Source organism: Palaemon carinicauda, chromosome 16, assembly GCF_036898095.1.
Source record: "Palaemon carinicauda isolate YSFRI2023 chromosome 16, ASM3689809v2, whole genome shotgun sequence".
Lineage (NCBI taxonomy): Eukaryota > Metazoa > Arthropoda > Malacostraca > Decapoda > Palaemonidae > Palaemon > Palaemon carinicauda.
Genome location: NC_090740.1, coordinates 114,611,043 through 114,635,430, shown reverse-complemented (window position 1 = coordinate 114,635,430; position 24,388 = coordinate 114,611,043). Strand labels below are relative to the sequence as shown.

The window sequence follows — 24,388 nt, the reverse complement described above, 5'->3', positions numbered from 1 at the left end:
CTCCCTTAATATTCCTAAATGTTCTCCTGCATCCTCTACTAAACCAAGACACTTTTGTTGGTCTGCAGTACTTCATAATGTTCCCTGTTCATTTGAACGCAAACAATGTGAACCAACATTCACAATAGTCGCAGGCGATTCCATACTGCATTTTTATTAGTCTTATTGCATTGGGATAATTTTTTCTTGTTTAATTTCCATTTCAACTTAGTCTTCTAAGGAAGTCTGCGTCCTCGTTTCTTACAATCTTTCATTTTAGTCTAGTACCTGTCTTGTCTTGGTTGTCAGTTTTCATTTTGATTTAATAAAGCTTTTAGAGGTTAATTTTACTTCACTTACAACTTTTCATCAGACGAGCTCAACCCACGCGTATTTTGGCTCTCCAAGAGCTTAATTAATTGATGAATTAAATATTTGTCCTTGTTTAATAACAGATCTTGAGTAAGTAGCTAACAACAAATATTTAAATTTAACAACAAATCTCTAGCAAGTATTTAACAACAAATCCTTAGCAAGTTTTATTGTTAATTTCTTTAAGGTTGAATTAATATTGTTCTCCCTTGGAATATTCAGCACTTAACTGTCTTGAATTATTAGACAAAGTGGTTGATTAATCAAACTTCTGAATTCACACTCGGGATCCCTGGCGCAGTTGTCTAGTTACATACCTGGCAGGGCTTACTGGGCTTACTGTATGTTTTCACTCCAGTTCTAACGATGCTGTATATTCAGATCTTCCATGAGTATAATATCCTCCTCTAGGCCTTGGGTATGCAGTTGATCTTAAGACATAACACTTGAGAGTAATAAAGTAAAGAGTATTTTTAAGTTTTATTCAGGATTTGATGAAATTGTATAATTGTTTCTTATCAATATGATTGTTGAATTTATGGAACTTAAACCTTCGCATATCCTTTAGTTCAGTAAGTAGACACTAGTGTTATCTAATATAGTTTGTTACAAATGTATTCATATTCAACTTATATTTCCATTCTGGTCCTCAATTTAAACTTATTCTAGCCCCCATTATTCAACCCTTATGTCTGTAAATAGACAATACTGACATGACTGGAAAGCAAGCAAAGGGATACCGATGTGGTACTAATATAGCATGACTCCTACAGTGCACTTTAAGATGCATTCCTATAGGATCTTTGGACACTAACTGTGGTGTTTATTTTTATTTTTTTTTTTTTTTCATTGGCCTCCTATTCCCAACCTCTTTAACTTCTTTGAGTTGCAATTATGGGGATGTTTTTTAATAGTACCTTGATAAGAATTTATCAATAAATCTGGAGACCAAAGAAGATTCAAGCTGTCTGTAGCCAATAATATGGTAAAACTGCATTTTTAACCTTAGAGCGTTAAAATTGGGTAGCTCAAATGAGAAAAATTCGAGTGAGATTTAGTCTAAGCATAAATTTAACAAATTATCTTACCATGGACATTGTACCTTTTATACTATACCATTGTACATTTATACTATATAAGATACACAGTTCATTCTTTTGTTTCTAGTTTCTAAAACTAGTAAAAGCTCATAGTGAATCCCTCTGAAAGCTATAGTAAAAACTGTCTCTCGCAGTTAAGCCTTGTAAATCTGAAAAGCAAGTGTGGCTGAGGACGGTAGGAAAATATTTTTAACAAATCAATCATTACCGATTTTCTATCAACTATATAACATGGTGCACTTTCAATGTTTGCAACTTGCAACCTCTAGCCTGCCCTCTGTTTTAGTTTTGTACTTTACCACCATTTCAGATTTTATCTTTCTATTTTAACGTCATTTCAGAATTTAGCTTTCTATTTTACCGTCATTTCAGAATTTAGCTTTCTATTTTACCGTCATTTCAGAATTTAGCTTTCTACTTTACCAACATTTCAGAATTTAGCTTTCTACTTTACCAACATTTCAGATTTTAGCTTTCTACTTTACCAACATTTCAGATTTTAGCTTTCTACTTTACCAACATTTCAGATTTTAGCTTTCTACTTTACCACATTTCAGATTTTAGCTTTCTACTTTACCACATTTCCGATTTTAGCTTTCTACTTTACCACATTTCAGATTTTAGCTTTCTACTTTATCACCATTTCAGATTTTAGCTTTCTACTTTTACCACCATTTCAGATTTTAGCTTTCTACTTTTACCACCATTTCAGATTTTAGCTCTCTACTTTACCACCATTTCAGATTTTAGCTCTCTACTTTACAACCATTTCAGATTTTAGCTTTCTACTTTACCACCATTTCAGATTTTAGCTCTCTACTTTACCACCATTTCAGATTTTAGCACTCTACTTTACCACCATTTCAGATTTTAGCTCTCTACTTTACCACCATTTCAGGCTTTAGCTTTCTACTTTACCACCATGTCAGATTTTAGCTTTCTACTTTACCACCATGTCAGATTTTAGCTTTCTATTTTACCAACATTTCAGATTTTAGCTTTCTACTTTACCACTATTTCAGATTTTAGCTTTCTACTTTACCACTATTTCAGATTTTAGCTTTCTACTTTACCACCATTTCAGATTTTAGCTCTGTACTTTACCACCATTTCAGATTTTAGCTTTATACTTTACCACCATTTCAGATTTTAGCTCTCTACTTTACCACCATTTCAGATTTTAGCACTCTACTTTACAACCATTTCAGATTTTAGCTCTCTACTTTACCACCATTTCAGATATTAGCTTTCTACTTTACCAACATTTCAGATTTTAGCTTTCTACTTTACCACCATTTCAGAATTTAGCTTTCTATTTTATTCTTAATTGCTGTCCCATTTCTTCACTCTCTAAACACGCGGGGTTTCACTCCAATCATGCCTGTGTAGAATTCATAGTCTGCAACCTTTCAGGGATATTGTAAGTAGCCAAAATTTACTACATACGTTATTATACGTCTTTTAATACATAAACAAGGCTTTTAATATATTCAGTAACTGTTCAAATTTCATATATAATTTAGTACATTAACGTTATCCCTAGTTTTCTTTACTTTCAAATCACTGCAGGATAAATGAAGTCAAGAGAAATTACTATAATATATATTTTTGATATGCAATATATACTTTATTATACACAAGTCTTCTAATACATTCTCTAGTGTTAAAATTTTATAAATAATCCAGTAAAAATTTGATTACCAGTTTTCTTTACTTTCAAATCGGCAACTACAGGATAAATAAAAAGGGCAGAGAATTCTCTATATATATATTTTTGATATGCAATTGTTAAAAAATTGGATTTTAAATTTAATTTCTTGATTGCAACTAGATTAATTCAACTAGAAGGAAGTGATATCTTACTATATACATTGTATCCATCGATACCTTCTTTCCAGAATCAAGCTCTATGAAAAGTTGGGTTGAGGAAAATGCGAGCCACAGTCGAAGATAGGTAGCAGAATTTGTTAAGGAAAACCAATATTGCATGTTACAACTAGGCAGCAGATAATTATGGAAGCACGAGCAGAGGTTGCATAGAAGTCAGCGGCATAATGTCATGAAGAAAGTCTGCAGTCCATCATAAAAACGTACTGAAAATTACAAAAGAAAAATGTTGGCAACACCAAAAGAAAGAACTGAATAAGTAGCCAGGAGACCATGTTACAAAGAACGTCAGAGCATCAAGAAAAGAACTTCTGTCCGCTTCTACTTGGGAGAGAGAAGCTGCCAGTAAAAGGTTAGTGAGCAGAAATAAGTCTGTAGCAGAAAGCAGTTAGATAGCAGGTTTCATACAAAAAGACAAAATTTGAACACTTGCAGCACTAGCAGAAGATATTGAGAAACCTAGCAGCAGTTTTATGCAAAATACGTAGTTAATGTTACAAAATGTTATAGAAGAGAGAACGCAGATAACCTTAACATAAAATTAAAACCATGAGTCACAACGAGGGCCGAAACAAATTAATGAAAATCAGGGCATTAACTAGAGAAAAAGTGTTGACAAAAAACCAGCCCTTTAATAGAATGAATTTCACATAAATAGAGGAACAGTGGCAACAGCTAAAAGATAGCTACAAAATAAAAGTATTCATGGCAATGAATTTTTAACCGCAGGAGGACTGAGGTCAATGAATGACATAGAAGGCTGCGCACTGACAAGAACAAGACCAATGAAAGCAGGAGAGCAGTGAAATAAGGCAATAAAGGCAAGACAGGAACGAGTTGAACCATTGAAGGGCAGTAAAGCAGAAAAAATACAGAGCAATGTAGCTCGAGAAATGACAATATGAAGTGCAATATATGGGCAGAAGTAAAATATAGTACAATGAACACAGGCAGCAGTAGTATGAAGGTCAACAAAACTGGAAACTAGTACGATGGTGAAGGGGATTAAAGTCTGGATGGTAGTAACCGAAAACGGTAATAAAATCCAGACACATGCAGTATGGCAATGAAGGCTTAGCTGCGAAATATGAAAGGCAAAGAAGGCTTGTCTCCACGTGCAAGAAAGGGCAATGAAAGCTTGACTGTCATATAGGGAAGAGTACAGTAAAGGCTTGGCAACAGACAAAAGGGCAATAAAAAATCTGCAACAGCACAATAAATGGCAATTGAGCGACAATAACTCTACTAAAGGCAATGCTTGCTCGGCAGAATCACAACAGGTAATGAAAGTTCCCCAGAAGCACAACAAAAGGCAATGCATGACTTGAACTGAATGACAAATTACAATGAAAGCTAAAGAGCGGCAAAGAAAAGTGCAATAAAAGTCTTTCAGTAGCATGACGAAGGGCAATGCATGAGACGGAATGAGAAGCTCGAGGGGCAATGCATGAGATGGAAGCGGCACGACGAAGGGCAATGCATGAGACGAAGGAAGCAGCACGATGAAGGGCAATGCATGAGACAAAGGAAGCAGTACGACAAAGGACAAAGCATGAGACGGAGGAAGCAGCACCATGAAGGGCAATGCATGAGATGAAAGCAGCAGGACAAAAGGGCAAGGATATCCCACCAACAGACCCACGAAAAGGCAATGCATGAGAGGAGCAGCCGGACCAAAGGGTAATGATTAACAAGAGGGCAATGCATGACAAGAAAGCAGCCTGACCAAAGGGCAACGATTCCAATCCACCAGCCAGACGAAAGGACAAATATTACCCATCACCAAATGGACAAAAGGGCAATGAAAGACACAGCAGCAGCCGGATTAAAGGAAATGATTGCCCACCACTAGCCAGAAAAGCAGAGATTGCCCACCACCACACAGACCCACCAAAGAGCAATGAGTGCCCACCGCCAGCCAGCCGAAAGGGCAATGAATGCCCACCGCCAGCCAGCCGAAAGGGCAATGAGTGCCCACCCCCAGCCAGCTGAAAGGGCAATGATTGCCCACTACCAGCCAGAAAAAAAAGGGCAATGATTGCCCACCACCAGCCAGATGAAAGGGCAATGACAGCTATATGAAAGGGCAATGATTACCTGTCGCCAGCCAGACGAAAGGGGAATGATTGCCCACCACCAGCCAGATGAAAGGGCAGCCAGACGCAAGGGCAATGATTGCCAACTACCAGCCCTACAAAAAGGCAATGATTGCCCACCACCAGCCCGACAAAAGGGGCAATGATTGCCCACTACTAGGCGGATGAAAGGGCAATTACAGCCAGAAAAAAGGGCAATGATTGCCCACCAAGAGCCAGACAAAAGGGCAATGATTCGCATCACCAGCCAGACAAAAGGGCAATGATTCGCATCACCAGCCAGCTCTAAAGGGCAATGATTGCCCATCACCAGCCAGCTATAAAGGGCAATGATTGCCCATCACCAGCCAGACAAAAGAGCAAGGATTGCCCATTGCCAGCTAGACAAAAGGGCAAGGATTGCCCACCGCCAGCCAGCCGAAAGGGCAAGGATTGCCCACTGCCAGCCAGCTGAAAGGGGAAGGATTGCCTATCACCAGCCAGCCGAAAGGGCAAGGATTGCCCACCGCCAACCAGCCGAAGGGGCAAGGATTGCCCACCGCCAACCAGCCGAAGGGGCAAGGATTGCCCACCGCCAACCAGCCGAAGGGGCAAGGATTGCCCACCGCCAACCAGCCGAAGGGGCAAGGATTGCCCACCGCCAGCCAGATGAAGGGGCAAGGATTGCCCACCGCCAGCCAGATGAAGGGGCGAAGATTGCCCACCGCCAGCCAGACGAAGGGGCGAAGATTGCCCATCACCAGCCAGACGAAAAGGCAATGATTGCCCATCACCAGCCAGATAAAAGGGCAATGAAAGCCAGACAAAGGGGCAATTGCCCATCACCAGCCAGACGCAGGGGCAATGATTGCCCATCACCAGCAAGACGAAGGGGCAATGATTGCCCACCACCAGCCAGATAAAAGGGCAATGAAAGCAATATGAAAGGGCAATGACAGCCAGATGAAAGGGCAATGATTGCCCACCACCAGCCAGACGAAGGGGCAATGATTGCCCACCACCAGCCAGACGAAGGGGCAATGATTGCCCATCACCAGCCAGAAGAAGGGGCAATGATTGCCCATCATCAGCCAGACGAAGGGGCAATGATTGCCCATCACCAGCCAGACGAAGGGGCAATGATTGCCCATCACCAGCCAGACGAAGGGGCAATGATTGCCCATCACCAGCCAGATAAAAGGGAAATGAAAGCCAGACGAAAGGGCAATGATTGCCCATCACCAGCCAGACGAAAAGGCAATGATTGCCCATCACCAGCCAGACGAAGGGGCAATGATCGCCCACCACCAGCCAGATAAAAGGGCAATGAAAAGCAGACGAAGGGGCAATGATTGCCCATCACCAGCCAGACGAAGGGGCAATGATTGCCCTTCACCAGCCAGACAAAGGGGCAATGATTGCCCATCACCAGCCAGACGAAGGGGCAATGATTGCCCATTACCAGCCAGACGAAGGGGCAATGATTGCCCACCACCAGCCAGATAAAAGGGCAATGAAAGGCAGACGAAAGGGTAATGATTGCCCATCACCAGCCAGACGAAAGGGCAATGATTGCCCACCACCAGCCAGACAAAAGGGCAATGATTGCCCATCACCAGCCAGATGAAGGGGCAATGATTGCCCACCACCGGCCAGACGAAGGGGCAATGATTGCCCATCACCGGCCAGACGAAGGGGCAATGATTGCCCACCACCAGCCAGACAAAGGGGCAATGATTGCCCACCACCAGCCAGACAAAGGGGCAATGATTGCCCATCACCAGCCAGATGAAGGGGCAATGATTGCCCATCACCAGCCAGACGAAGGGGCAATGATTGCCCACCACCGGCCAGACGAAGGGGCAATGATTGCCCATCACCGGCCAGACGAAGGGGCAATGATTGCCCATCACCAGCCAGACGAAGGGGCAATGATTGCCCATCACCAGCCAGATGAAAAGGCAATGATTGCCCATCACCAGACAGATAAAAGGGCAATGAAAGCCAGACGAAGGGGCAATGATTGCCCACCACAAGCCAGACGAAGGGGCAATGATTGCCCACCACCAGCCAGATGAAGGGGCAATGATTGCCCACCACCAGTCAGACGAAGGGGTAATGATTGCCCACCACCAGCCAGACGAAGGGGCAATGATTGCCCACCACCAGCCAGATAAAAAGGCAATGAAAGGCAGACGAAAGGGCAATGATTGCACATCACCAGCCAGACGAAAGGGCAATGATTGCCCATCACCAGCCAGACGAAAGGGCAATGATTGCCCATCACCAGCCAGACAAAGGGGCAATGATTGCCCATCACCAGCCAGACGAAGGGGCAATGATTGCCCATCACCAGCCAGACAAAGGGGCAATGATTGCCCACCACCGGCCAGACGAAGGGGCAATGATTGCCCATCACCGGCCAGACGAAGGGGCAATGATTGCCCATCACCAGCCAGACGAAGGGGCAATGATTGCCCATCACCAGCCAGACGAAGGGGCAATGATTGCCCATCACCAGCCAGATGAAAAGGCAATGATTGCCCATCACCAGCCAGATAAAAGGGCAATGAAAGCCAGACGAAGGGGCAATGATTGCCCACCACAAGCCAGACGAAGGGGCAATGATTGCCCACCACCAGCCAGATGAAGGGGCAATGATTGCCCACCACCAGTCAGACGAAGGGGCAATGATTGCCCACCACCAGCCAGATGAAAGGGCAATGAAAGCCAGACGAAAGGGCAATGACAGCCCGACGAAAGGGCAATGATTGCCCATCACCAGCCAGACGAAGGGGCAATGTTTGCTCATCACCAGCCAGATAAAGGGGCAATGATTGGCCATCACCAGCCAGACGAAAAGGCAATGATTGCCCATCACCAGCCAGACGAAGGGGCAATGATTGCCCATCACCAGCCAGACGAAAAGGCAATGATTGCCCATCACCAGCCAGACGAAGGGGCAATGTTTGCTCATCACCAGCCAGATAAAAGGGCAATGAAAGCCAGACGAAAGGGCAATGACAGCCAGACGAAAGGGCAATGATTGCCCATCACCAGCCAGATGAAAGGGCAATGATTGCCCATCACCAGCCAGACGAAGGGGCAATGATTGCCCATCACCAGCCAGACGAAGGGGCAATGATTGCCCATCACCAGCCAGATGAAGGGGCAATGATTGCCCATCACCAGCCAGATAAATGGGCAATGAAAGCCAGACGAAAGGGCAATGACAGGCAGACGAAAGGGCAATGATTACCCATCACCAGCAAGACGAAGGGGCAATGATTGCCCATCACCAGCCAGACGAAGGGGCAATGATTGCCCATCACCAGCCAGACGAAGGGGCAATGATTGCCCATCACCAGCCAGACGAAGGGGCAATGATTGCCCATCACCAGCCAGACGAAGGGACAATGATTGCCCATCACCAGCCAGACGAAGGGGCAATGATTGCCCATCACCAGCCAGACGAAGGGGCAATGATTGCCCATCACCAGCCAGATGAAGGGGCAATGATTGCCCATCACCAGCCAGATAAATGGGCAATGAAAGCCAGACGAAAGGGCAATGACAGGCAGACGAAAGGGCAATGATTACCCATCACCAGCAAGACGAAGGGGCAATGATTGCCCATCACCAGCTAGACGAAGGGGCAATGATTGCCCATCACCAGCCAGACGAAGGGGCAATGATTGCCCATCACCAGCCAGACGAAAAGGCAATGATTGCCCATCACCAGCCAGATAAAAGGGAAATGAAAGCCAGACGAAAGGGCAATGACAGCCAGACGAAGGGGCAATGATTGCCCATCACCAGCCAGACGAAGGGGCAATGATTGCCCACCACCAGTCAGACGAAGGGGCAATGATTGCCCACCACCAGCCAGATGAAAGGGCAATGAAAGCCAGACGAAAGGGCAATGACAGCCCGACGAAAGGGCAATGATTGCCCATCACCAGCCAGACGAAGGGGCAATGTTTGCTCATCACCAGCCAGATAAAGGGGCAATGATTGCCCATCACCAGCCAGACGAAAAGGCAATGATTGCCCATCACCAGCCAGATGAAGGGGCAATGATTGCCCACCACCAGCCATATAAAAGGGCAATGAAAGCCAGACGAAAGGGCAATGACAGCCAGACGAAAGGGCAATGATTGCCCATCACCAGCCAGACTAAGGGGCAATGATTGCCCATCACCAGCCAGACTAAGGGGCAATGATTGCCCATCACCAGCCAGACGAAGGGGCAATGATTGCCCATCACCAGCCAGATGAAGGGGCAATGATTGCCCACCACCAGCCAGATAAATGGGCAATGAAAGACAGACGAAAGGGCAGTGACAGGCAGACGAAAGGGCAATGATTACCCATCACCAGCAAGACGAAGGGGCAATGATTGCCCATCACCAGCCAGACGAAGGGGCAATGATTGCCCATCACCAGCCAGACGAAGGGGCAATGATTGCCCATCACCAGCCAGACGAAGGGGCAATGATTGCCCATCACCAGCCAGACGAAGCGGCAATGATTGCCCATCACCAGCCAGATAAAAGGGAAATGAAAGCCAGACGAAAGGGCAATGACAGCCAGACGAAGGGGCAATGATTGCCCCTCGCCAGCCAGACGAAGGGGCAATGATTGCCCCTCACCAGCCAGACAAAGGGGCAATGATTGCCGATCACCAGCCAAAGGGGCAATGATTGCCCATCACCAGCCAGATAAAAGGGCAATGAAAGCCAGATAAAAGGGCAATGACAGCCAGACAAAGGGGCAATGATTGCTCAACACCACCAGCCAGACGAAAGGGCAATGATTGCCCAACACCACCAGCCAGACGAAAGGGCAATGATTGCCCACCACCACCAGCCAGACGAAAGGGCAATGATTGCCCACCACCACCAGCCAGATGAAAGGGCAATGATTGCCCACCACCACCAGCCAGATGAAAGGGCGATGATTGCCCACCACCACCAGCCAGACGAAAGGGCAATGATTGCCCATCACCAGCCAGACGAAAGGGCAATGATTGCCCATCACCAGCCAGACGAAAGGGCAATGATTACTTACCCATCACCGGCCAGACGAAAGGGCAATGATTACTTTCCCAACACCGGCCAGACGAAAGGGCAATGATTACTTTCCCACCACCTGTCCCACGAAAGGGCAATGATTACTTTCCCACGCCCGGCCCCACTTAAGGGCGATGGTTGCCTGCCCACCACCAGCCCCATGAAAGGGATACTTTAGTTTTGTGTAATCTAATCTTAAAATATTTATTCAAGTTCATTTGTTTTGTTGTTTTCATTCAACTGCATTCATGATTTTCATTTTTCTCTTTTTTTTATGAGCTGTAATTTTCTTAGATAGCTTATATTTGTATTTTTAGCCTTGATAATGGGATGAGTCATGAACTGTTTGCACTAATACGAATTAAAGAAGTTATCGAGTCTATTCATTCTCCTATTTATTTTACCTCGATCTCACCAGGATTATATAGTGTGTGTGAACACCTGAGGTGCTGTGGACAGGCTGAGGCACAGCACCTTGAATTGATATATCTTTATTTATGTTATATCTTGGGTACTTCTTTGACAATGAATGAATAGGAATCTGGAAGTGCTCCTCTTTGACATCCAACGTTGCCATGAAGTCTTCGCGTCTGATGGCCTGTCTAACAGTCTGGGCCGTCTCCATCTTGAACAAGGTTAGTTGGATAAACTTTTTCAAGGTTGGAAGGTCTTATGACCGGTCTCCAGCCTCCATTGTAGCCAAGCAAAGGTTTTGCGGGAGAAAACAACAGCACCTCTGTTCTGTAACGAGCTGAAATTTCAAGTGACTGGTTTCAGCTGTTGCCTAAACATGTCTCCACTGTAAAGAGCAGAATGGTTTGTATTTAGTGCTGGAGCAAGTAAGATTTTACCTCTGACCCTTGAAGGTTTTCAATAACATTCTATTCATAAGATATAGACATTCTGTCATGAAATGACTTTGATAGTTCTGTCAATTCTATTGCACAATATTCTGCTTTGAGAATAGAAGCATTGGTAGGAAAAAGAACTTCAGTTTCTTTCCTTTCAATTGAATCATTGCAAACATGTCTGATGTAGATTTCAATCCAAAAGTATATACAGTACTGTATTGCACTACATGTATTCTCTATTCCATGCTTGTATTCTTTATTTTAAATCTTTTTTTTCTTGTTTAGATACCTCCACAATTTTTAGGCTTTCATTTTTGTTTTATATATGACCGGAAGAGTCCAAAGGCGGCTTCATGGGTAGGTCAAAGATCTAAGGTTTATTTATTTCCTTACCATGAAAGATTGAAATAATTCATTCTGGTTATATTTCATCTGTCTAGGGGTACCTATAAGGGGAAAGTAATATCTTTATCTTCAGAGGCAACAACCATGGAATATACTGTGCCCATATTCCAGAGTAAGAATTAAGAAGAAAGGTTTCCTCTCGCTATTCAAAGACAAGGACTATTCTTTTACTAGTGGAGAGCGTGACCAGACACCTTGTTGCCAGATAGTTCATTGTACGGACGGATCGTTATGCAGACATGTCGTTTAATGAGTTTCATCAAATGTCCCTTAAGAAATTCCTTTATGCATTTAATGAAAGGTTAAAAAAGCTTGGATGACCATGAAAATAAGACAACAGCACAGTACCTCGAGGATCATTGCAAAAAATTTGTGAAGTTTTACCGTTTTCAAATGTTTTATAGCTATTTTCATGAATGTATATTATATTCTAAGGAAAGAACTGTTTGTCAAGATTTGTTTAAAATTAAGCCATAAATTTAAAAAATTGAAAATAACAACAGAATAGGTTTAAGCAGTACAAGTTGGAAAAATTACAAGATAGATAACCGAGAGATGTACATACGAAAAAGATCTTTAATACTGAGTATTTTTCTTTTTTTATGTTTTCAACAAAATCCGAAGACGATATGTCCGTTAAAAAACTGTCTGTCGACAAAACGTCCAAGCACCATGGAGATACATGCAGCCAAACTTACCCATCTTCAATATTTCAAGATTATTTTTCATAATTGACTTCACTTCCATGCCTTCAACATAGGGTCATTCTCCACAAAGGTAGGGAAAGATTAAATGACAGTACCCGTTAGCAAATATCAACTTGATTAGTATTCGGTTGCCGGGACTTGGTTCTGGTGTTCCTAAGCAACAACTACTGCTCAAGGAACCTGGAGTCGATTCTATTAAAAAAGTTTGCAATGGTTGACAGCTAATATCTGACTACATGGTGGGAAAAACTGGAAATAAAACTCATCAACAAAGATCCTGTTTTCGATTCAATTTTGTTATAATCAGTGGTCAAAACCGAGTTAAAACTACTGTCTCCTGAACTGACCTTGAAGGAACTTCTAGCGTAAATATTTCCCACCAATGTTGTCAAGTTCTTCCTTGCAACATGCATGCCTATTCAACTCCATCAAAGTGATGGATCACTAGGGAGTTATTAGGGTAAAATTAAAAATACCACAATCCTATAGTTAGTTTAATCTGTATCAACTTGCTGCTATCGGATTCACCACGGCATAAACTCCAGAATTTATCCACTGTAATGGTTTTCAGTGTTTCTAAATAATCATTTATGAGAATGAATGAATCACTATCTTTTATAGCTGACCCAGTTTGGCTGCTAAGTTGGCATCATTTCTTAAGATGCCTAGCATTGAAAAGTTGAATATTGACAAAACCGTAACAAATGAGAAGCCCGAACATTTCAACAGGACTAGGTTTGTGGTGTACAATCATTGTTATAGATAGCTTTACATATAACAGTGACTAAATATCAAACAAAACTAAATAAAAGAAAACATTTTACTATTCATTTTAAAACAATAAAAACACAATGTGATAATTTTCATCCATTATTATAAACTTATTTCTCTCTCTCTCTGATTTATAACCAAGAAAAAATATTTTGATAAAATTTACTTCAACAGAGCAATAAATTAAAAATAAAATTAACTTATTCTAAATAAAAATATTCCAGCTATATTCTATTTAGAGCTGTATTGAAACAAAACAATCATTTGATTATGGAGACAGAAAACTCCAAACTTAAATGTAATACTGATAGTTCATCCCATCTAACAGAGGTAGGATATCTGATTTGCACATAACGATTACCTCGTAAATAGAGGAGAATTATCGTGCATCTTCAAAACCAGTATAAAATATTCTTTATCTAAATTATGAGCTTCTCATAGCACTAAAGACGGTAAGTTTCCAATAACACTGATTCTCCATAGATGCATTTAATGTCTACAATAATATAGTAAAATAAAAGAAACTTCCGTAAGCAATAAAAATCTATATTTCCACAACTGTTAATGACAACACCAATAAACAATAGCATTTTAATATAAAATGTGGTGCTTTGAGTTCTAGTGGAGTTAGGGAGTATGTTTACTTCAACAATAGACATAAACAACTATAATACATTTGTAAATTTCTTAATTTCATGACAATTACTTCAACCCAAACATTTGGGTTAAAATATAATGCAATAACTACTTTAACAGGTACACTTTCCAAGTACCAACATGCAATGCTTGACCAAAATGGAACAATTTTCCTGACAAGTTTCATTTCTGATGTACAGAAAATTGACTCAGTGAGAACTTATCTCAAATGTGTACTTTAAGTAAAAGAGATATAAATGTCATGATGCTTTTAAAAGCAAGAAGTTTATGGATATATAAAGCACAGGAGAATAATATCACGAGTGAATCCGGCTCATGGAGGGCAAACATGCATAGGATAACACGTAGAAGGAAATAAATGTGCTTGGAACTATGCACTCACTGAAAATGCAACTGTTTGCTTTATATTTAAGAAAATTAACAACCAATGAGTATCAAGGAAAGCAGTATAACATTACCGTAAAATACCAATGACATTACCTTGATATGTTACCTGCGTACAAAATTAAAAGCAAACAGCACCCAAACACAAATGTTTTCTCTAGGCAGTTTGGAAGGACTGCAGTAAGTGGGGCCTGGATGACAAAGATGACTTTTAATGATAGCCAGCAAGTGAAGCAGGGCAAATAAGGTACAGATTCCCACCCTGGTGCTTTAAAGACCTTAGAAAAAGTCTTAAAGCAACACAAAACAATAATTAAGTAAAGCTAGTTAATATCTACCTTGTAAGTTTACTAAATGGAAGAATGTAAATCAAGGAAATATAGGAATTGCTATCCTACAATAATAAGTTAGTCTCATGAAAACAAAAACCACATTATCAGGTAGTATAACAAGACTACCGACAAAGATCATAAAAGCGAAAAAATAATCGGCAAGTGCAAAAAGGGTGCATGAATATGTATACCTAAATAAACAGTGTTAAAACACATACTTAGTCATCATATATTTTTAGAGCCTCAGTCTCCAGAACCCTTATTTTTCCTATATTGGTTAATTGGTGTTTTATAGCTAGCACAACTATCTTTGGCAAAGTTAGTAAAATTATCTAACATTAAGGCATCTCTATAGGGGATTCATCATGCTATAAATTACAAGGAATTGTCACAACCTTTCCTAGGCCATGACATAACTACTTACATATACTATATACAGTACAACATTCCGTAAAATGGAATGTACATATGTATTATATGATGTCTAGATCTGATTACACATGCAGTTGCAAAGAGAGAGAGAAGAGAAAGAATGACCAAGTAAAAATTTACAAAATAAATAATTTTTTTTATTTAATCAATCTTGTGCTATGATGATTGCCAATTTATCAACTATAGCCTCTAGTATTAATTTTACTAATGTCAAATATAGAAAAAAACTTCATACAATATTTTGAAAACTGGCAAATATTTGTTAATACAAGGTTCATCCTGATAGAACAGTTCACTCATATGAACTTGAAAATTAACGGTAAATAATCTATCGATAATAGAACAATTAGCTCGCTTGTGTAAACAGTTTCTGGCTCAAAGACCTAAGCAGTACTGAATCCTGATATTGGATTATTCCATAGTGAGCACTGGCTTTCATTCGTGTGACCTTTTATTGCATAATTACAAATGGATTTTCTCAACTGTATTGCTTTCAGAATACAACAATTTGTTTATCAAAAATTAGCAACTGAAGTATAACTTCACAAATACTGTATAAAATGTACCTTAAAATGACAACCAAGCAATAAATACATTACGTTGCTTTCATACTATTCATTCATGATTCCTATGTTTAATAATAAATATTAAGTACAATAAAACCAAAATTGTGAAGTACCTATAACAACGAGAACTGAAGTACTCAACTGAGGTGATAACCTTTAAGCAACTACATACCGGGTATATCTATAAAGTAACTTGGCAAAAATTATCCATATATTTCCTTTACAGCTTTCCTATATTTTTGGCACAGGAATAAAACATTCTGAAGCTTTAAATTGCATTTAGCTATAAATATTAAAATATGACTTGATAATACCCCTAACTACAAAAGGCCAGCCCAACAAAACATTTATGTCATTAAAGCAAAGTTTAAAAAACTTCCAGCAAGTCTCGGCACTGCAAAAAAGTAATTTTGGTTCATGAAGAAAATTTCGAATTATAATCATCAATTTTTTCAAATGTTAAATTTCCTACAAATTCTCAGTTAACCCTACGAATCCAATACGGTAGCTTATAGATATAGCAAGTCGTTTTCAGCACTAGCAGTAAATGAATAATTCATGGTAAAATATTGGCCATGCTGTCTTTCCTACACTGTAGTATTTCGAATAAATATAAAAGATTTAAAAATAAAAAAAGGCTATATATCTTGATGAAGAATAGTTTCTACAGGCAAAATTACTTGCATATTCTTCATTACCGCAGTGAGCTAACCCCACCATGATAGCTTAACTTATCTCCTCTTAACCACTTTCTGAAATATACGCTTCTTTTTTGTAATAAATAGTTCTGGGTAAAGCATATAAATTTCCAATTGTAGTGAAAAACTAATGCAAACTAGCTGGCAAATGATACTCTCTCTGTCTATTTCTCTTAACATGTCTGAGTGTTCAAGTGTATGATGGCTTTTAATTAAATTAAATATCTACTTTAGTTGGGTAATCAATAATCTTTTATATTTTTCACCTTAATCTGGATATACTTCAAGAAAAATTCCATACTTAGCCCACCAAACACTCAAACCATATGGAACAGGGAATAGCTTTTAAAACCAGATCATTGTATGTTGCCTATATCAAAAAGAGAGTTAGGGAAGAGGAAATATTTTCCACAAATATAGTTTGATAGTTAAGTGCAAACTTTGTGATGTTTATATCATAAATAAAGTCAACATAATAATAATTCAACAAAACTATCTCCCCAATTGTGTACTTCATTGAAAAACAGAATAGAAATAACAAAAAAAATAGTACTTGATACATTATAAAGTACTGCAGTAAGCTGCAAAACAAATATATTCAACGCTTGCTGGATTTGTTCAAATGCCATTACTAACATTCATAAGCACAGAAAAACAGTAATGTAATACAACCAATTAATGTAAATTACTAATATAATCAAAACTAACATGCACTAACATAATGTTGTAATTCCTTGACCTCTCTATTACGTGTATCAATTATTTCAAAGCAGTTGAACCTGATCCAAAGGACATGTTCTTGAATGGATGGGTAAAAGTGAGACAAAAATATTAGGATGGGTAAAAGTGGGACAAAAAATATTAATGTTGGGAGAAGACCAGTGGGGATGGATGAACGGGAAAAGCAGGAATCAGATCAGCAAGGAATCCAGTACAATGCTTCAATAAAACCTTCCATACAGCCTGCAGTCTTTTGAGGGGATTCCATAGGCAGTATTCCCTATCTCCAATAAATCCTATTGGTAACAGAACATGCTACATATCAAGATGAAAAAAAGCCTTCTCTCATGACATTACCTTCACATTACACCAGACAATAATGGTCAATTATTTAGTCAACTTACACTAAACTATTCACTCATAATCCTTATTTCTGATCAAATACAAATAAAACAAAATTGCACAGCATCTTTGAAGCATGAGAGTTTTAAAACTCTTTACCAGAGAAACACAGTGAGAGTTTGTTAAGTCACATGGCCCTCATTCCCTGATTGCATTTATTGCCACAAAAAAGCAAATTTAATGCTATAGAGTACTGTAACCTCGGCCATACTCGTGATACCTTCAATTATCAACATATTTGGATCTCTCACATCAGTTTTCATAACCTATTCAAAAACATTACAGATTCAAAAACATTACAGAGTAGAAATAGCAAACATGGAAACTCTGGAATAGAAAACTATTAACTGCAAACCTTTAACCTTACTCCTAGTAGGAAATCGCTTCATTCTATTCTGTATGGCAAGTAAAGAATAAGCATAATTACATTACGATTCAAAGGTAGCTTTAGCCACACCATTTCCAATTTGAGTACAAAAAAAAAAAAAAAATCCTTAAAGTTACATTAAATATTGAGGTAATCTTGTTCATAATATGCACATTACCATATTCATGATAGATCACACATCCTAAATCACTAGAATGGTATAAATCAAGAGTTCATGTAATAAAACACTCTCATTCCCTTAAATAAACTTGATGCTCAGAAGCAAATAGTGGAAAGGTATAACAAATTAATTTACTCAACACCAGAAGAATTTAGAAAAACACATTTTTGTCTTCAAAATGACACTTAACTTGACATTTTTACTTTGTCAACTAGTCACGGAATGGGAATTCCAGAGACAATAACCATAATGAGGGAAAATGAGAAAATTAAGTTAGCACTAATTCAGTGCAATGAGGTCCTCATACATCAATACCATATATTAAAAGATTTAACAATTGTCAATAGAACTTTTCACTGAAGACCATCAAAAAAACTACACATAAATAAAACTCTTCCTCTTTGCTATTCAATCATACAATATACTCCAGCCCAGTGAACACAAAATAGACACTTAAACAATGACGCATTGAGAAAAAAAAGAATGAAAGCGTCATTAGATAAAAAGGATATTGATAGCGGCAAAATTTTTTTCAGCGGAACTATTAAAAAACTCGGAATTGAATGGATTCCAAAAATAGAAAGTAATTTTATGGGTTGATAGGATTGTCTATATTGGCCAGGAGGTACAATAAGGGAGTGTCTGCATTCTAAAAGAAACTATACTACATTGATTTGATAAATCAAAATTTATGCTAGTAGATAAAGAGGAAAATTCAGATGCAAAATATATGAAATAAGAAAAAATTGTAAAAAGCAAAAGTAAATGAAGCTGGGTAACTAGATAAAAATGGGAAGCATGAAAAGATAGACAGATAAGTTTTAAACGAACTTCTAATACTGTTCAAGCCACACATTACAGAGTTACTACTTTGAAGGACAAATGTTCAAAATTTAAAGCATTTATGACGAAAAACGTATCCAAATCTAATTGTGAAACGTATTTTCAAACTAATAGTTAAGCAAAAGCCATCATTTATGACGAAAAACTTATCCAAATCTAATTATGAAATGGATTTTCAAACTAATAGTTAAGCAAATGCCATAGAATAAGCCATAATTTAATATAATTTGCTTTACCATTGCAAACCTTTTTGGAGGAGACTCCTATAACCTAGGTCAACAATTATGACTATACGCTATGATGCTTCCTGCTTGAAAGTTGAACTTCTAGAAAATTATCTTCTGCGTAAATTTTGTTTACAACGTCTAATCGGTAGATTTAAATTTTTGTCAGTTTAAAAATTAAATATATTTTTCTTTAAATACCAAATATTGAGACCCATGTGTGACTGACAACTCATGTTTTTCTTTTAATAAAAATATACACTAAATCTACTACTGTATACAGTAAGATGCTTTGCAAGTGAAGTATCATAAAAATAAAACTTGCAATCATAATTGATTTGTAGGTAAGTACCACTGTAAAAAATACAGTTCCAAAGGGATTTCAGACATGAAGCACGGCTAGGTTTTAAACAAAAATGACAGTATCATGCAATACTCAAGTAACTCAATATCTGGAGGAATATCAGCCGTCATGATATTTAACATTATTGCATACCAGACATAAATGAGTAAACCAAGAATTAAAACTTGTAATATATTGTATATGAATTTGACTTTAGTCCATTTCTTTTAGCGATGCATATTTGCACCGACTCGCGGCGGTGCCCTTTTAGCTCGGAAAAGTTTCCGAATTGCTGATTGGTTGGACAAGATAATTCTAACCAATCAGCGATCAGGAAACTTTTCCGAGGTAAAAGGGCACCGCTGCGAGTCGGTGCAAATATGCATCGCTAAAAGAAATGGACTATAAGGTTAAAGTTAGACTTTTCCTGTCTGATTTTTAAATCCCAAGTGAAATTATTGTACATTCAAGCTCACCGGTCTGACGTTGTAGGATTTTTATATTACTGTATTCAAATACACAGCAATCTAATTTTCAGTACCTAACAACAAAATATTTTAATACATTATAAAAGAGACTACTTCAAATAGTCTATTTACATGGCAAATCTATTAATCTGAAATTTAACAATCACCTAATGCTAGAGTTTCCTGCTTCATCTAGGCTTTCTAGGACCCCTTAATCAAATTATGAATAACCTAAGTTGAAAGTTAAAACTGCATAGTATTTAATGTGTTTCGACCCTCTATACAAGATGCTACATTAAAAATGTCCTGCGTATTTTGGCTGTTTCTCATTTGGTTGATAGCTTCAAAGGTTATGTCTAAACGCTCGTAGAAGCCTTCAATTTAGATAATTTCAAAATTTCTCCCAAACCCCTAAGAAATTCTGGAAAATTTGGATGGAAGTGTTTGTTTTTTTACATGATTCTAATATTGAGAGATCCTCACCTTTTGGCTTAACAACCTAAACAGAGTAAAAAAAAATACTGTTTCAACATCAAACTATCAAGACATAACCTCAAACTGGAAGAACACAATTATTATATAAAGAAGGAATGGAAATCTGCATTTTCTTTCAAAGGAATGGAAAAAATAAATGTTTATCTGGAATTAGACAAAGTAGAAAGAGCAATGTGATTTATGCCATATTTCAGGTATCATCCATAACCACTTCAAGATAATGAAATAATCTAATTCAACTGGAAATAACGATGTGAACTTTTGAAAACGTTTCCAATACTTTCATGCACAAATCACATTAGATATAAACAGTTAAATGGATTGGAAAGGTAAATATCAAGCAATAATTGATTCTTTTATAGCCTCATTCCTCTAAATTTAGAGGGGAAAAAAGTATTCATAAGAAGAGTATCATGTTAGCAAGCATGAATATTCCAAAATTGTAGCAAAAACCAGACTAGAAAATTTTCAATTAATATAATGAGGGCATCTTCATGCATCTACACAGCCTAAACCCATTTTTCTGCTTTGTAAACCAAGCAAAAAAAATGAAGTTGCCTCCAATGCTGAAGTGACACATTTAGCTTCAGAAAGAGGGTGGCAACCTCAAACCACAATTGCACAAAGCTCCTTTACAACAGTGTGTACCTGAAACACATTTTCATTAAAGCTTTTCATTTCGTGCTAACCTTATACCTATAAATATAGCTGCTGTTTCAAGTTACTTAACTTAAGCTGAATTAATTTCATCTAGAATCAGGCTTTCATTAATAGCACATGCACACTTGAATACAAACAGAAGAAACGTCATGATAAACATCATAAAATACTCGACAAGTTTCAAATAAAGCTGTTGAGTCTAAACGCATATATGACATTTAAAAAAACAAAATTATAAGACTAAATGGTTCCACTTTCATGAAATGAAAGAAGTATGGGTTCCTTTCAGACTGGCCTTGAGGATATTGCCAAACAGACAACAAGAGGAGGCAGTTGTTGTAGCCGGGGTAGAGGACTGGGTTGCGTTGGCATCCGAAGTTGTCGCGGATGAAAAAGAACTCTGCTTGCAACCCGGGTCGACCTGTTGCGCTTGCTGTGACGAAGGATGAGCATGTGGCTCTATGGTTACGGGTTCTGTTTGCCGAGCTTGAGTCCCTGAATAATAATACTGATGACAGTTTGTTCCATAAAAATGAGGTAACTTTGCATAAACAATTCAATAACAACAGACCCATGAAAAATTAGTCATTACCATTTTTGCCGAGCTGGAGTCCCCGCATAACGGTAAAGCATTAATGAAACCGTTACGTAAAAATGAAATAAAATTGCGTAAAAAAATTCAATATCAACAGCAGATCCATAAAAATTTGTCCTTACCAATAACACAAGAACTTTAACAATTAGCTTTGGGTTAGAAAAGAGATAGTAGCTCTCACAGATTGTTCATTACCATGTCTACCTATTTCAAAGCAGTAACATAGAAGTGCAAAATTATTGGAAGATGAACAAAAGATGGGAATAATTCCTGACAGCTCTTGTGCTGTTCCATGTAATATATTTTAAAAACTATGATAATCATATGACAGTTTTTTATACTTAATCCTCCAATATTCGTGGCTATCAGACCTTTCTCACATTTGCTGTTATCCGAGCTAAAAAACATCATATAACTGTATTGTATTACTATTACTAAAGTACCGTGTCCTGGATGTGGCCGGTCAGTCGCCTCCACCACCCGTCTCTAGTCATTCGTAACACTTGACTGGGTGCATAATTACCCTCCAAGTCCGCTACAATACAAGCCACAATATTACCCATTTACTTTGTCCCCTGCCTACCCCTTGATCTCCTACAGTCTATCTTCCCAGTGAGACAAATGTGCTCTATTTTCTTTCTTCATATTACATGCCCAACAAAACTCAGTTCTCTTTCTTATTTTCTTTACCACTGCTCTCTCCACCCCAAGTCTTGCAAATACCTCATTTGTTAGTCTGTCCCTACAAAATATTCTGAGAATCCTCCTGTAAAACCACATCTCTGCTGCATTTAGCTTGTTTGCCAGTTCTCTTGTTACTGACCAGCTCTCATACAGATGGACCATACATATGTTCCTAAAGCTTTAATTCTTCTTTGTGCACCAATTCTATTGTGTCAGAGGATTTTCCATGCTTTTAAAGATATTTTTGGCTATCAGGATTTTCCTCTATTTCTCGTTTTGCTCTACCTTCTGAATTATCATACTAACCAGGTAAACAAAGTAGTTTGATTCTTTTATTCTTTCAGTCTTTACGATGTTGCAAATTGGAGGTTCTGTGCTCTTAGATGCCACTATCACGTCTCCCTTTCTTACATTTATTTTCTTACATACATACATACCTACCAAGGCACTTCCCCAAATTTTTTGGGGGGGTTGGCCGACATCAAACAAATGAAACAAAAAAGGGGACGTCTCCTCCCTACGTTCTTCCCAGCCTGACAAGGGACTCAACCGAGTTCGGCTGGTACTGCTAGGGTGGCACAGCCCACCCTCCCACATTATCCACATTTTCTTAGTCACAGTAATTCACTGTGTTCACTGTATACTCAAGTTGTAACTTTTCAGCAGTGTCAGCAATAATCACTGTCTCTCCTGCTTAATGAATGTTATTTAGATTGAGCCATGCCCGTAACTAAAACTACAGTAACATGGCATTACAAACATAGCATACCTGTTGAAGGCGATCGGCGACTTCTTCGAGGCGAGCCGTGAGGTGATACAGTTGGTGTGCGAGGACGTGAACTGCCCGTTACTGAAGACTGGCCAGTGCTAGAGGTTGAAGCAGCTGTCCCGATAGCAGATCCAACGGTATAGCGCGACTTTCGGTTATTTTCTAAAAACACACCAACTGAGTTGTGCATACGTGTTTGCAAAGCCAAGATCTCCTCTAAGTCACTCTCCCTGAAAAAGGTTTACAAATTCAGAGGAAGAAAATTCTGAAGGTGAACCCACACCACTTTTAGATTTTTTAACGTAAATTTTACTATAAAATTAGTATATTAATTCTTAATTTACAACAAAACCAGCAATACAGCTATGAGAGCCAATGAAAATGTTTAGAAAGCTACAATACAAACAAATTAGAGAAAAAATTGCAATGTTAAAATGTTATATTCTTTATGATGGTACATTTCCTTTCCAACAAACATTGCAGATTTTGCTTTAGACATACAAGCTTAAGTGATATAAGAAATAAAAGGCCATTCACAACTGCCAAGAAAATAACTTCCGAGTTAATTCTATTGGTAAAATTCACTTAGTAATTTTAAAATCCTTCAGAATCAAGCAAAATTACTTTACTACTTTTTACAGCTCTCCTCAGCCAAAGAGTTAAAATCAGTAACCCTAGTCTACATTTTCCTAACTCTAAAGGTTGAAGAAACAGAATGCCTCAAGGCTAAAGACTTCAATATTGTAAGAGTTCAGCCTCGGACAAAAATATAAGCACAAATTAACTACCGGTATATAAGCGATATACCATGAAGGAAAGGAAACCAAACAATTTATGTCTTAAATTTAAGGCCTTTTTTAATCTCTTATTCACTAGACTAAATACAAAATACATTAAGCTGCCTATGCCAAATGAAAAGTAGGGTCTTCCTCTTCTTACCAAATTCCAATAACGAACCACTCTATTAACAATTAAACAGTCACTCCTGTGTGTTACCAATTCACTTGGCTTGATCACTCTGATAGAACCCACTCAACTTCAGCCATATGTTTTACTAAACAGTTTGGTATATACTCTTAAAGCAAAGGCATACAGCTACCTTTGAACTCCTCCAACTCCTACTACCAGATTACTTATTTCAAACAGAAAACCCTCTCTATATATAAGGTTCTTGGGGGTATTGGACCAAATGTTTGTTGGCCCAGTGGTGCCATTTCTCAGATCTATATGACATCATAGGAGAGAGGTAGATGGAAGAAATAGAGGTAAAATTTTTTCTTTTCATTGAAGCATGTGGTTTTTCTGAAACTTTGGCTAAAACTTTACTGATTTTAGCCTTAAATATACCAA

General features: G+C 38.7%; 2 protein-coding genes across 5 annotated transcripts in view; one reads left to right on the top strand and one right to left on the bottom strand.

The window, feature by feature from the left end:
• The window catches only part of LOC137655100 (uncharacterized), a 13,527-nt gene extending 7,136 nt beyond the window's left edge, over nucleotides 1-6,391 (top strand). Inside the window, exons 2-3 of the mRNA XM_068388993.1 lie at nucleotides 3,350-3,690; nucleotides 4,068-6,391. Of these exons, the coding sequence (XP_068245094.1) occupies nucleotides 5,764-6,336 (573 nt within the window). The 5' untranslated portion in view covers nucleotides 3,350-3,690; nucleotides 4,068-5,763 and the 3' untranslated portion in view covers nucleotides 6,337-6,391. The remainder of the gene's footprint in view (nucleotides 1-3,349; nucleotides 3,691-4,067) is intronic.
• Nucleotides 6,392-12,928: 6,537 nt separating this feature from the next.
• Nucleotides 12,929-24,388, bottom strand: part of LOC137655816 (tubulin polyglutamylase TTLL5-like) — a 179,235-nt gene continuing 167,775 nt past the window's right edge. For all 4 annotated transcript variants that reach the window (XM_068389983.1, XM_068389982.1, XM_068389985.1 and 1 more), the window contains exons 15-16: nucleotides 23,039-23,268; nucleotides 12,929-21,485 (exon numbers count right to left, since the gene is read on the bottom strand). In XM_068389983.1, coding sequence (XP_068246084.1) covers nucleotides 21,247-21,485; nucleotides 23,039-23,268 — 469 coding nt within the window. In that variant the 3' untranslated portion in view covers nucleotides 12,929-21,246. The remainder of the gene's footprint in view (nucleotides 21,486-23,038; nucleotides 23,269-24,388) is intronic.